The sequence below is a fragment of the Equus caballus genome, chromosome 29 (assembly GCF_041296265.1).
Source record: "Equus caballus isolate H_3958 breed thoroughbred chromosome 29, TB-T2T, whole genome shotgun sequence".
Classification (NCBI taxonomy): domain Eukaryota; kingdom Metazoa; phylum Chordata; class Mammalia; order Perissodactyla; family Equidae; genus Equus; species Equus caballus.
Window position 1 is genome coordinate 32,541,332 of NC_091712.1, and position 13,974 is coordinate 32,555,305.

The 13,974-nt window shown below is 43.6% G+C and overlaps 1 protein-coding gene across 29 annotated transcripts in view; it reads left to right on the top strand.

Annotated features, from left to right (window-relative positions):
* Positions 1-10,712, top strand: part of FRMD4A (FERM domain containing 4A) — a 589,108-nt gene extending 578,396 nt beyond the window's left edge. For all 29 annotated transcript variants that reach the window (XM_070255327.1, XM_070255323.1, XM_070255306.1 and 26 more), the window contains one exon: positions 7,437-10,712. Coding sequence is in view for 19 of the 29 variants with exons in the window: in XM_070255323.1 (XP_070111424.1) it covers positions 7,437-7,539 (103 nt within the window). In the remaining 10 variants the exon portion in view is untranslated. The remainder of the gene's footprint in view (positions 1-7,436) is intronic.
* The last annotated feature ends 3,262 nt before the right edge of the window (positions 10,713-13,974 follow it).

Below are 13,974 nucleotides of genomic sequence, written 5' to 3' on the forward strand. Positions count from 1 at the left end.
TATCAGATTTGTTATTTTTACAAAGGCTGGATAGACCACAACTGAGTACTTTAAAAATTACAACACAAAACAAAATGACAATAGGATAGAAAGACCAAATTATAGTATAGATCCAAACCATGAGCTCAGTCCTGTTGGTAGGCAACTGAATAAATCAAAATTCCAAGATGAGCCAGATTGGACTTGTTGTAACCCATGGGTTTGTTCTCAGATCATATGCAATTGAAGCTCAACTTCCCCAGAAGTATTAATCCAAGTCTAAGAAGTGGTGTTGACTCTGGCACAGACACCTCCTTGTTCCCCTAAGAAATAATCAAGGGCCATCCTACTGTCAAGGACAACTTTAGCTACAGTGTCTAGGGATTTTTGTTGGGTGGCTACGGTCTTAGCAGTAGAATGGGCTATGTTTCCAAGGGTTAAAGAGAGGTTTTTGGTCATAGCCTCATTTGCACTCCTAACCAGGGAAGTAGGGATCTGCAAAAGGAAGCAAATCCTGAATCACAAATATCTCCCAGTAAGTCCCGCCTAGCTCAACAATGTAAATTCAGGGGAGTTGACCAATGAAGTGTCTCAGTTGGGTTGTGGACAGTTAAATAACCTAAGAGGCATTGCCCAGTTATGCTCCAACCATCTTGGCGTTCATAGGCCCAAGGAGAATGATAACCGCTACAGACAAAGATAAAGCCTGTCGGGGTAGAAACGACTCCTGCTAAAGCAGTATTGTTAATGGATTCATTTGCCTGGATTGTTGTATTTGCATATTCAAGCCAGGGGTCAGTTAGGTTTTTGGTGCATTCGGGCAGTACATCTCCTAGGCTGAAATAAAAAGTTGTTCAAAATTCCTTGCAAAGCTGGGTGCTGCTGGTGAGATTTTTTTGTGACTGGGGGCCCACCTGATTTAGATAATGATAAGAATGCAGGGGTGCAGATGTACTACAGTTTGCATAGGTATTTGTATCTAATTAGGCAAGTACAGTTATAATCAGAGAAAGGGAAAAACAAGGCACCGGGAAGTCTGGCTACCAAAGTTCAACTCTGTAGCTGGCATCAAAGGGAATTCGGTGTTGTTTATGGTAGCATTAAGGATAGAAAAATTGGTTACAGAAAGGACCAGGGGATCTGCAATATCATGGACAGATCAGAGTTTTAGATGGCAAATCCCACAGTCTGAAAGGTTACCTCCCTTGGCAGTCATCTGGAAGATACAGATGAGGGCATTATCTTTCCAGGTCAGGGAGCAATGGAAAAGGGCAAATGAGAAAAAAACAGATATGCCTAGAAGTCTGATTAATTTCCCCCATTTGATTTTCATAGTAAAGGACAACAGAGGTGGAAATCAAGCTGTAAGTTATACAGGCCTGGTCCAGTGTCTTGGGATAGCTATCTACATCTGATGTCATCTGCTTCTGGATGCCAGAAGATCTTGAGTTTAAGATCACTGGTGGCTTTGCTAGTCCATTCAGGTCCTGTGATTCCTTCGAGTTTAGCTACACGGGAATTGGGGAGCAGTACCAGAAAAGGTCCGTTCCAACAAGGGAAAGGGAGTCCTTTAGTTGATGTCTTCTCCAGTAGATATATTCTCCAGAGAGTAGGTCATGAGGGGAGTCAGACGTCAGGTTGTATTCTTGTTCAGCATAAGCTGCTTTAACTCGTGAGAGGTGTTTCTGGGAATAGATAATAGGTGACTGGCAATATTTTAATAGGTCCTGTTGGGCAGTTTGAGGGTCACAGAATAGAGAATGAGGCAGGTGCATGGGTCTGCTGGTTACTGTTTTGTAGGGAATGAGCTTAAGTTTTTCAGAAGGTAAGGACCTTAGATGCAAAAGGACTAGAGACAGCACCTTGGTTCAGGGAAGTTCCAAAGTCTCACAAAATTTTCCTAGTTGGGTTTTAATGATGCCATTAGTCCTTTCTACTAGTCCTGAAGATTGAGGATAAAACGGGCAATGCAGCTGTAGCATAGGAAGGACTCTGCAGAGTTCTTGGTTTACCTGGCCAGTAAAATGAGTTCTGAGGTCACTATGCAAAACAGTGAGGGGCACCTCATGTAGGAATGATGTTTTCAAGTAATTTCTTTGCTACAAAATTAGCAGTTGCCTGTTGACAGGAAAAAACTCATACCCAGTGAGAAACATACAGACCATGACCAATACATATTTGTTCACTTGTTCTTAACAATTATGTTTATGTTAGTAGTGAAAATTTCTCAAGACCTTAAGTAGCTAACCAACACCTTATCTTCCTTGCTGACAAACTTTCTAACAGAAGTAACATGAACTTATTTGACTAGTAAATCCAGGTAGAATAAAAAGTTTTACATCTTCATTGTATTTGGTGCTGATAACTCTGAAGACATAGCTATTTTAATTAAACCAACAAACTTAAAACTAGCTTTTATTTACTAAAGATTTATCCTAGATCACATTAACTTGAAAAACATTTAAGTTTCTATACTTCTGAGAGTTTTCTAATACTTAATTTGATATGTGCTTATTTTTTTAAGCCAAATAAATAGAGCTCTTTTGCAAATTAATTTTGGCAATACCATCCCGAGGTAGGAAAATACACATTTACAACATACATACATGCATAAACATACAGACAGATGTGAACAAAGCTCTTACAGCTTTCATTTTAAAATTTTATCCATGAGAGAGGTACGATAATGCAAAATTCACTATTCTGTAAAAGAGCAGTTGGATCCAAATCGTGTTTCTAGAAGTTAGAATAAATTAAAGTTACCTGCTCAGAAGGCTAAAGCTTTTTATTAATATTTGTGGAGAAGACACTTAAGATTTTTCATTTGCCTAAGTTCCAAATAGCATTCCCTATTCTTTTATTCCTTCTGATAAGAATTACCTCCCTGAAGTTTGCATTTCAAAGAGACGGCCTAGATAAGAGTTCCTGGAGAAGACCACATAGAACATTTATATCTCAAAGGCACAGGGAAAGAATGCAAGCTCCTGCCAAGAGGACTTCGCTTTCTTAAGGCCAGAATTTTCACGATACCTGCAAGACTTTTGAGATGAATACAGGACGATTGGGGACTGGTAAAAAGGATAAGTGGGGTCTGAATTGCTTCTGGAGCTGCATTTCTGTTTTTGTAAAGACTAGATTTGTAAGACAAGTACAGTTGTTTTTAATTCCTCATGGAATTTGGCTGCGACTTGAATGACATAAGTTGATCCACCCATCCAACTACAGTCAGGCACCACATAACCTTTCAGTCAGGGACAGACTGCACACATGGTGGTGGTCCCATAAGATTAGTACCATATAGCCTAGGTGTGTAGTAGCTATAACCACCTAGGTTTGCATAAGTACACTCTGTGGTGTTTGCACAAAGATGAAAGCACCTAATAATGCATTTCTCAGAACATAGCACCACTGTTAAGTGACACAAGGCTGTACATTATCTTCAGTTTGCGTCCTTATATCAGGGAGAAGATCTTCAACCAAGATGGAAATCCAAAGATGCTTATGTTCTAGATTTAGAACTTTGTCATCAGAATGTTTTAGCAAGTCCTCCCACAAAAGACTTCAGAATGTTTTTCTTGGGCACACAGTTTATTTTGGCTTAGAGGGAGAAAGCCAGAGAAAAAGTTCTATGGGGCTCTGAGTATCAGCTTCCAATTTGGCCAACTTATGACCATAGAACTACTTCAAAAATTCTTTCAAATATCTTGTCAGGGAGGCTGGCCCTGTGGCTGAGTCATTAAGTTCACATGCTCTACCTTGGCAGCGTGGGGTTCTCTGGTTCTGATCCTGGGCATGGACCTATGCACCACTCATCAAGCCACACTGTGGTGGGGTCCCACCTAGAAGAACTAGAATGACCTACAACTAGGATATACAACTATGTACTGGGGCTTTGGGGAGAAAAAAAAATAAGAGGAAGATTGGCAACAGATTAGCTCAGGGCCAATCTTAAAAAAAGAAAAATCTTGTCGGGTTTCAGCTGGGACAAAGAGTAAATATTCCAGGCAGTATTGAATGACCCCATGGATGCAAGAGGCGTCCCCAAAGACTGTGCACTAACCAAGGGCTAGGGACTGAAGTGCTGGGTGAAACCATCTGCCAGCTCAAGCTGACCTGCTAAGCCCTGGACTGAGACTGCAGCCCCAGCGAGGGCTGAGGACTGGCACTCTGTTAGAGCCTCCTGCCACTTAATCCTGGACTGGAAAGCCAGTTAGATTGGAAGCCAAGCGCAAGTTGAGCAGAGCTTGGCACTGAGAGGGACCTACCCACAACCATCCAAAATGGCAAGACAGACAGAGGAGCCAAAGGGTCCATGGGTATGAATGCCCGTTTCCCATTCCTGAAGCTGTCAGAAGTCTCCTTTGGATCCCACTGCTGCCACCAAACTGTTAAAAAACAAAATTCAACTGAGTATATTTTAAAGATCTTATTGGCTTCATTCAAGTTGCACCCAATTCCTTGAGGAATTAAAAACAGCTGTACTTATCTTACAAATCTAGTCTTTACAAGAACAGAAATGTAGTTCTAGAAGCAATGCAAAGCCCACCTAATCTTTTTACCAATCTCAGAATCTCTGCTGTTCATCTCAAAAGGCTTGTAGATATTTTAAAAGATCTGGATTTAGGAAATGAAAGTTATTCTTGGAGGAACTTGCATTCTTTCCCTGTGCCTTTGAGATGTAAATGTTCTACCTGGTTTTCTCCAGGAACTCTTTCCTGGGTCATCTCTCTTTTTTTTCCCCTCCCCAAAGGCCCCAGTACATAGTTGTGTATCCTGGTTGTAGGTCCTTCTAGTTCTTCTGTGTGGGATGCTGCCACAGCATGGCCTGATGAATAGTGTGTAGGTCCATGCTTGGAATCTGAACCAGTGAACCCTGGGCCAGGAAGCACAGTGTGGGAACCTAACCACTTGGCCATGGGGCAGGCCCCCTAGGCCATGTCTTTGAAATGCAAACTTTAAGAGGAAGGAAGCCGGAACTTAGGCGAATGAGAAATCTTAAGTGTTTTTTCCACAAATATTAATAAAAAGCTTTAGCTGTCTGAGCAGGTAACCTGAATTTATTTCAACTTCCAGAAATGTGATTTGGATCCAACTGTTCCTTTATAAACTAATGAGTTTTGCATTATCGTACCTGTCTCATGGCTAAACACAAATGGAGCCAGGGCTTTCTAGTTCTCTTTCCATCTCTACCTCTACCTCCTGCACTCTCAGGAGGAGCCCAACATCCTCATAGTGTGAAAGCTGCTTGGCCTTGCTTGGGCATATGCCCATCTTTGAACCAGTGACTGGTTGGAGGACTCTTAATTGGCCCACCTGGGTCACTTGTCCACCCTTGGTGAGGGTAGGGGGTGACACCCTAGTGGAGAGCACCACCAGGACCACATGGAATTAGGGAGGGACTGTCCCCAAAGGACAGTATCATGTCCACTGTGGAGTCCAACCAACCTTTTGCCACAGAAAGTTTCTCAATCCCTCAGGCACAATGGCAAAAGTTTTCTCAGGATGGAGCAGAATCTTGCAGGGAGGGTGCAGCAGAGTCAGCATTTACCACCTAAATACAGTAATATATGACCATGGCCGGTACCATAATTAAGAGTCTTTATGTTACTTTGTTTCTGAAGCCACATTTAAGCAGTATTAATCCCAGTATGTTTCAGGGGTTCCAGGCACAGGACTCTCATTCAAGGCCACAGTGTGCTCAGAGATGCCTTGGGTTTTCCAACTTTCATGGTTTTTTTTTAAAGCCAGATGAGAAACATTTACAAAATCCAGACTGCCTTCATCCGTTTGTGCCTAGAGAAGTCAGCAAATCAAACACAAAAATGGAGATGACTGATCCTTCTCAGTCATAAACTGATTCCTGAGACTGTACTTAAGAAGCTCTTTAAACTCGCTTTTCTTTGAACCACACTGGTTTAGGGTCTGTTCCATCACCCATCCCCAACCATAACCCTAGTGCAAGGTATGGGGAGATCGGCAGCAGGGGAGGAAACCATCTTCTGACATTCATGGCAAGTCCTTGCGGTGTTTCCAAAAGATATGACTACCCCTAAAATAGCATATGCTCTGGGGAGGTCAAACTTGAAAATCCAGCCTTAACAACACACAAACCTACTAACCCAGAGTCACAGACCAGTGTCATTCACAAAACGTTACTTCACAAACCGAAGGCTGTGGTTAAAGGCCTACAGGTTTCATCCCTTTAGGAATCAGCACAAATGAACACTCAGAAGAGTTCCTAGGAGTAAACACTAAAAACACAGGAATGAGGGGCCGGCCCCGTGGCACAGTGGTTAAGTTCACACGTTCCGCTTCTCGGCGGCCGGGGTTCACCAGTTCCAGATCCTGGGTACGGACGTGGCACTTCTTGACACGCCATGCTGTGGTAGGCGTCCCACATATAAAGGAGAGGAAGATGGGCACGGATGTTAGCTCAGGGCCAGGCTTCCTCAGCAAAAACAGGATTGGCAGATGTTAGCTCAGGGCTAATCTTCCTCAAAAAAAATTTTTTAAAAAGCCACATGAGCAGCTCCCAGCAGCTTAGGCAGCCTCTGGGCACCTACTGGACAAATTCCCATCCACTCCTCCGTTCACTGAGATGAGGTCTGACCTTTATCTTGCCTTGAAAGAGCTAGTGTAGGATCATTGGAGAGGGCTGTTCTTCCTAATAAGTACTTGTAATGATTATTGGCTTGGATATATCTCTCTGATTGCTTATTAATATGTAAAAATTACTTCTACCCAACCTACATAGGGATGTCTCACTTTCTATATATCTTCCTATATATTTTCCATACACTTTTTTTGTAATCACAAAACAATATATGCTATTTAAAATAAGCAGCATTGATTCAGAAGTTTTTAAACTCTATTCAAAAATCACCTCAGTTTCACTACAGGGAATCGTGACATTTCGAGTGTGCTTCTAGAAAGAATAAAAATCTAGTGAAATGTGGTTATGCCTTAGGTCTCATGGAGGACAACCCAGGCAACTGTTGTTGAAAAAAATCCTGAGGAATCCAGCCAAGGGACTCTTGGCCTTGGCTGCATGGCAGAATCACTTGGGGTCGGGGGGGAGGGGGGGGGTGCTTTGAAAGCTTCAATGCCCAAGCACACCCCAGACCAATTAAACCAGCGTCCCCAGGGTGGGGCCCAGACATGAGTGATTTTGAGAGTTCCCAGGTGATTCCAGCATGCAGCCAAGCTTGAGAACCGCTGCCTCAGTGTTAGCTCCATTTTCCTCCTTCACGGATGTTCAAGGCGTAGGTCCCTTTTACATGGACTTTTTTCAGTCGGGGAGAGCCTTCTGTGTACTCAGCACTGTATCAGGCCTCATGCCTTATGAACAGGGATGACTCCTGATCGATGGCGGGCCCTGTAGAAATAAACACATATTTCTGAACACGGGCTGGTAAGTGTCCTTCTCCACTGACAGTCTCTTCTTGGATTCCCTGCAGGAGCTACAGTGACAGCTGTTTCCTGGATTCCTCCCTCTATCCAGAACTAGCTGACGTCCAGTGGTACGGGCAGGAAAAAGCCAAGCCCGGGACCCTTGTGTGAGCCAGCCGGCCTCAATCTGACCGACTCAACGCCATTCTGAGATCACCTCACTGCCTCTCATTTGCCTTACCCAGACGCACTGTCACCCTGCACCAGCTTCGGCCCTCAGCACTTTTTTTCTCCCGTCTCCGTATCCCCTCACCCTCAAAAACCTGACTGAGGAGACATTCTGGAAGGTTCCGGTCCCACTGTGTGGCCCCTGGCTCTCCTGTCCACAGAGAGCCAGGCACCAATCCTCACTGGCACCTTGGTGGCTTCTCCCTGCCATGACAGCCCCCAGGCCAGGAACTGTCAGGGAAGCTGGCTGGCATCAAATTCCTGTGGACAAATGGCATTGGTAGAGACCAGGAAAGGGGACTTAAGTACAGGGTGATCCAGAAAGACTATTAAGCTGTGGCCAACCTGTCACCTGTAGGCCAACCAAGCACTTCGTGAAGAGGATGCCTCCTGGGAATATTCAGTTGACCCCTGAAATATTCCCTGGGGGGAGTGGCTGTTGGGGGAGGGGGAATGAAAAAAGAGGCTTAACACGTCAGAGATGCATCAGAGGATCACAATCAGTTCTATGCTGCCAAAGATTTAAAAAATTAAAAAACAAAAACACAAAAAAATAAGAGGGGCCAAGAGGAAGACATTCCTTCTGCAATGAAATCTCTTTCAAATTCTAAACTGCTACTACACGCCACACGTGAAAGTCAACCATTTGTAAACTGTTCCCCCTCTTTATCCCTCTCCCTTAACCTTCCACCTTCTCTCTCGGTCGAGAGCCTGAAAAACTAACCCAACGTGATGGTAAAGGCGGGGAGTCTTGGCTGGCATTGCTGACGTGGATCCCATGAGTCTGGACACGAAGGAGGACAGACCTGGGGGTGGGTAGCAGAGTGTACTCTTAGCCCTGGTCTGTACGGGGGTTCAGCCTAAGCCCAAGACACAAAGCTGCTTTCCTTTGGGGGGTTTGTAGGAAACGTAAGGTGATGATTGCCAAAAGTGGTTCTCTGTCATTAAAACAACCAGTAAAAGTGTATCCTATTTTTTTGCACAAGGTGTTTCATTTTATTTTTTATGGGAAACCAAGGGAAAAGCACATTGCAATCCATTCGAGTGTTTAAGTGTTGTGGCTCATTTTATGTTTGTTAGCACTTGTGTGACAAAGAGCTCAGATCCGACTTCTCTCAGCACCCGTAACCAATGTGTCACTTAGTCAAAGAACCCAACTATGTCCTTAGGTAGAAAGATTTTACTCACATTGTCTACTAGTAGAGCAGGGTTGAAAAAAATATCAGCTCCCAGAGGACCCAGTTTATACGCTTACAACATCATCAGCCACCTTGATATACCATATTTTCCACAGATACCAAAAGAGGAAGGAAAAAGGAAGAAGAGAGAAAAAAGGTGTGTGGGAGCTGCTCGTTTACATGTGTTTTGAGCTGTGCTTAATACACAACTGGAAAGCCATCAATCTTCAAAGTCCTCAAAAATACTTTTATAATAACCAGTGCACACTCTTAGTTGGGTTATTCAAAATGGCACAAACACGGTCTCCACAGAGGTGGTATGCTGTGCTTATTGGCGCAAGTCGGGGGAGGGGGGATATCTTTTCTCACTTGGAATGACTTCCTATCGAATGGAAAGGCGTTTGACAGCCAGGGACAGGAGCCAGGGTGGGGGTGGTTTTGTGGGAAAGCTGAATTGCAGTTAGCTTTAGCGTAAAAAGAAAAATCTTTGTTTTTTATGTATGTGTAATCCAAGAATAACAATAGACTGACTCTACCAGACCAGGAGGGTAAGAATGGACACTAAAATGAAATAAATAATCATGGTGCTCCCTCTGCGCTGCAGCTTGAAAAGCACTTGGCGGGGGGGGGGGGTCACACTGGGGGCTCACAACAGGCTGAGCCCAGTCTGGACAATTCAGGGCCGGGTTCCCCCACCTCTGTGCAGGGAAGAGATTCGTATTCACAGAAGACTTTAGGGGTAAACCCTTCAGGACAAATAAAACTGGTTACAATGTTATTAAATGATTCCAGGGAGGGATGGGGGGATATTTTTGTTGCTCTTATTTTGACAGTCAGAGCTACAAACAGGGTTTTTGCCTTCTCCATTCGGAAACATTGTACATTGGGCCATTTTTCTTTCTCCCAAAAGAAGATACACGGATAATCAAACTGAACTATGTGCAACGGGAAAAGTCAAAAGGGAAACAGAAGGTGACAAGGTTACATGGCTGTGGGTTACACACGTACAGCAGTTTGAAATCAAGTCTGAAGTCAATCGATCAAGCTTTTAGCCCAGTTGGGTTACAAGCAATGAAAGACGAAAATTCTTTCTAAACGCTTGGGTTTTGGATTCGGGGGGCAGAAAGGAATGGAGCAGGAAGGGGAATTACAGTTCAGACAAACATCAGGACAGTCTGGTAGTAAGAACAGAGATTAAGTAAAACAGGTTTTACTGTTTGGCTGCGTTCAGTTACTACAAAGTGTACATAAGGTGTTAGTCCTTTGAGGCTGACGTGATTAATGATCAGTGTGGGAAACGATATTATTGTATCCAGGCACTTGCAAGCTCTTTATAGGCCCCGATTTCTTTAAAACAAAATAAGATGAACTATGAAGCCCCTGGTCTGATCTAAAGCCCCTATTGGATTCTTCGGATAGTGTAAGAAATTGCCTGTTTAGCCAGAAGACTGGTGAAAACGCCTGCACCAGCCTTTGTTACGAGACAGGTGCGTTCTTTATTTTATTATATGCAGGTCAGTGTTGAAACTGTTAAAATTCCAATTTGTTTTCATTCAGTATTAGTTTAGTTCTAAATATAGCAAACCTCATCCAGGTGCTATCAGATGACCAGTTACTGCTTAGTTAACTAGGTGTAAAGTTTTACATATACATTAATGTCAATAGTTTATTACAAGTTGTGTAAAATCGACTCTAGTTTAATAATGGGGAGAAAAGGATTAGGTTGCTCCTGAAACTGACTGTAGAGCATGTAAAATGATTTTCCTAGATTCTGTTCAACTGTAATCACTGAAAAAGATGTATGTTGTAGACAAAGTTGCAGAATTAAAAAGAAATCTGCTTTTAATTTATTCTTTTTGTATTAAGAATTTGTATAGTACCTTTACATTTTGCAAAACAGTGTTGTCAACACTTATTAAAGCATTTTCAAAATGAAAAGATCTCAGTCGCCTCCTGGAGATTTTGTTTCTAAGTGATAAAAGCTTAAGCATGCTCCAGAAATCTGTAGCTCAGGTGCCTGTGTCCTCATTGGGCTCATTTTTAAAGTCAGTCCATAGATGATATTCTTACTGGCTTGCTAGATGATTCAGATAAGCTCAGTTTGTTTAGTAGAGGCTAATGCCCTCTTATTCTTGTTTCCTTTTGTTAATTCTGCAAAGATAATATATTCTCAATTATGTATTCTTCCTACTACAAAAAAGGATTTGAGAGTAGAGATCAGTCTTTGTCAGGATGCTACTTAGTATTCGTATCACTGTTCATCACAGGATGTACTGGGCCTGGGTACTGCTCCCACAGAGCAGTCCAAGGAGGAGAAACACCGAGGGGAGCTGGGCTCTGGAGGTCATCCTCAGTCTCTGTCTCCATGTGGCCCCTGGTTCTGTGTAGGATGCAAAGAGCCAATCAGAGAGACAAGCAGGATGCTCAGGCTCTTTAGTGCCACTGCTGTTCACCCTCTGTGCTCACACCACAGCTCAAACTGTCACCCACCCTCCAAATCATATCACCACGCACTGGCCTACTGGGCCTGCAGGCACAAAAAGCCTCACACTCATGGGTGAAAGGGTGACCGGCTTGCTTTAGTGCAGACTTTGCTGCAACTGATTCCCTGGCGCCCTAACTTAACCCACTATGCATCTCGTCACTAGCAGGAAACTAAAAGCCTGGCAGCCAAGACATCCCTGGATGGGAAGCCCTTGCTGAAGCATTTGCCACTGCAGCAGGCTAACTGCTGCCACAAATGAAAAAAATCCACTGGGGACACAAAGCAGGTCTGGAAGCGAGCCTGTTAGGACAGCGTTTTATACTCGTAAGCCCTTCCTTGGGGCAGCAACCACGGCCTCTGTATCTCAAGATAATCAACACTCATTTCAAACAAACAAACAAGGATCTGTACAAGTCTTTTACAAGTAAATATATCACAGCTCAGGAAATAAATCTACTAGCTTCTCATTAAGCTCTATCACATGAAAGCAACAGGCACACAGAAGATGGGACTTTTCCTCTTCTTTCCCACTCCTTCCTACCTCCACACACACACACTCTCTCCCCCTTACAAAGTGCCAACGAGGCAGTACCAAACAGTTACTATTTTGGTTATTAGAGAACATAAGAAACACCCAATCCCAGTAAAAAGCATTAGAAATAGCCAGGCCCTTCCTTTCTCTCTCCCACAATATCAGTTCAAAAAAGCTTATACATAAAATTCTCTCTAAAAAGAGGGATCAGAGAAGCACTGATGAAGGCCAGAAAGCACACAGTGGGCCACAGCTGAAGTCATTCATTGCTGAGTCCAGGTCTTCAAAAGCTACACTCTCATGGATTAGACAAACAGGCAACCACAGGATAAGAGGAAGGGAGGTCACTAGCGTTAAACAGATAGAAGAAAGATTAAAACGAGTCCCAAGGATAAGAAATCAACAAGTGTATAAATGGGACCTCTCATTGAAATCTTGTTCAAGGAGTTGAGTGGTCAAAGAGATGGCAGAGAAAAGGCGAAAGAACCTGCAAAGGGATAACCTCTGTGCCTTGTACAAAGCCATGCCCCCAGTATAGTCAATATCTATTCAGGCAAGAGCTGAAGGGCCTGGACTGCAATTTAGAACTATAAACAGTGAGCAGATTAACTGACAGGGCCCATATGTTTATAATTGCACCAAGATTTTATCAGAAACCATTTTTCTCTTCATAATTTGTATCCCCACAAACTAGTAGGTTCTTTTTATTTTTCATTCATTCATCCGCTTTCTATCAAACTCCCTCCAGTCATGCTTCATTCCCCCCAGTGTATCAAAACCACTCTTGTCAAGGTCAAGGATGACTCCCCACAATGTCAAATCCAATAGTTAATTCTCTGCTCTCATTTTATGTGACTTACCAGCAACACTGGACACAGTTGCTCCCTCTTCCTTCGTTGTAACACTTTCTTCACTTGGATCCCAGGGCACTACACTCTGGTTTTCCTTCTTATTATAGTACAGGCCTCTTCCTTCCAATCTCCTGGATAGTTTTCTTCATCTTCCTGACTTCTTAGCTTTGGAGTGTCCCAGGGCTCAGTTCTTGGACTCCTTCTCTTCATTTTCCACACTCTTCTTGTGGCTCTCATCTCATCTCATGGATTTGAACGTCATCTTTATGCCGATAACACCTATATTTACCCCTACACCCTGGCCCTCCTCTCTGAAACCTGTACATCCTACTGCCTACTCAACATCTCCACTCGGATGTCTAACATGCTAACATGTCCAGAACTGAATTTCTGACCTTCCCCTCCAAACCTGCTCCGTTAACGACCTTCCTCAGCTCAGTTACGGGCAGCTCCAAGCTTCTAGTGCTTGGGCCAAAAATCTTGGAATTATGCACAATTGCTTTCTTACTCTCACACCTCATGTCTGCAGCAAATGAAATGGAAGTAAAATCCCTGTGGCCTTAGAGATTTATACTGGGGGTAGAGGGAGGGAGAAAATGAAAAGTAAAGTTTATAGCCTAGTAGCCAGTGCTAAGAAAGTAGGGTTGGTCAGTGGAAGATTGAGCCTGTACAAGAGGAGGAACACCTTCTCCTCCCAAGTCAGGTAAGAAAAGATGCTGGTAAACGTGGAGGTGGAAACAGACCTTAAGCTTGCCTCCATAATCAACTCGGGGTGAGAAAAGATAGGTGAGGCTACCCTCCAAGTGAGAGGGTGAAAAGGGAGCAGGGGTAGGGTCAGAATAGAGCAGAGTTACAAAGATTACAATATAGAAATAGCACAACCCAAGATGAAAGAAGACAGAGCCCTCCAGGCACCGCTTAGGGCCCAGCTGACACTGGACACTTGGTGGTTGTGAATTCCCTCCAGAGGCACTTACACGCCAGGGCACAGGAGGAGACTGGTGGGATGATCTGGGCTTGGGTTTTGTAGTGTGGTGTGGCAGAAGGACAAAGGGTAAGAGAGTAGAAGGTACTGGCGAGAGTGGCTGAAATGATGATAATGGGATCTAGATTAACTAGCGAGAAACGTGAAGTCAAGAAGCTACTAATAACGCAGAAGAATACAGAGGAACAAATAGACAGAATGTCTTGAAGAGCCTGGAGAAGAGCAGAGTGGGAATAAAGGAGGGAGCAAGGCTAGGACTTCATGACCAGACAGTAGGTAAACACTAGTTTCCCATAATCTCAGTTATCCCATGCGGGGTGAATCACACAGTCTAGGAGGGAAAGTCC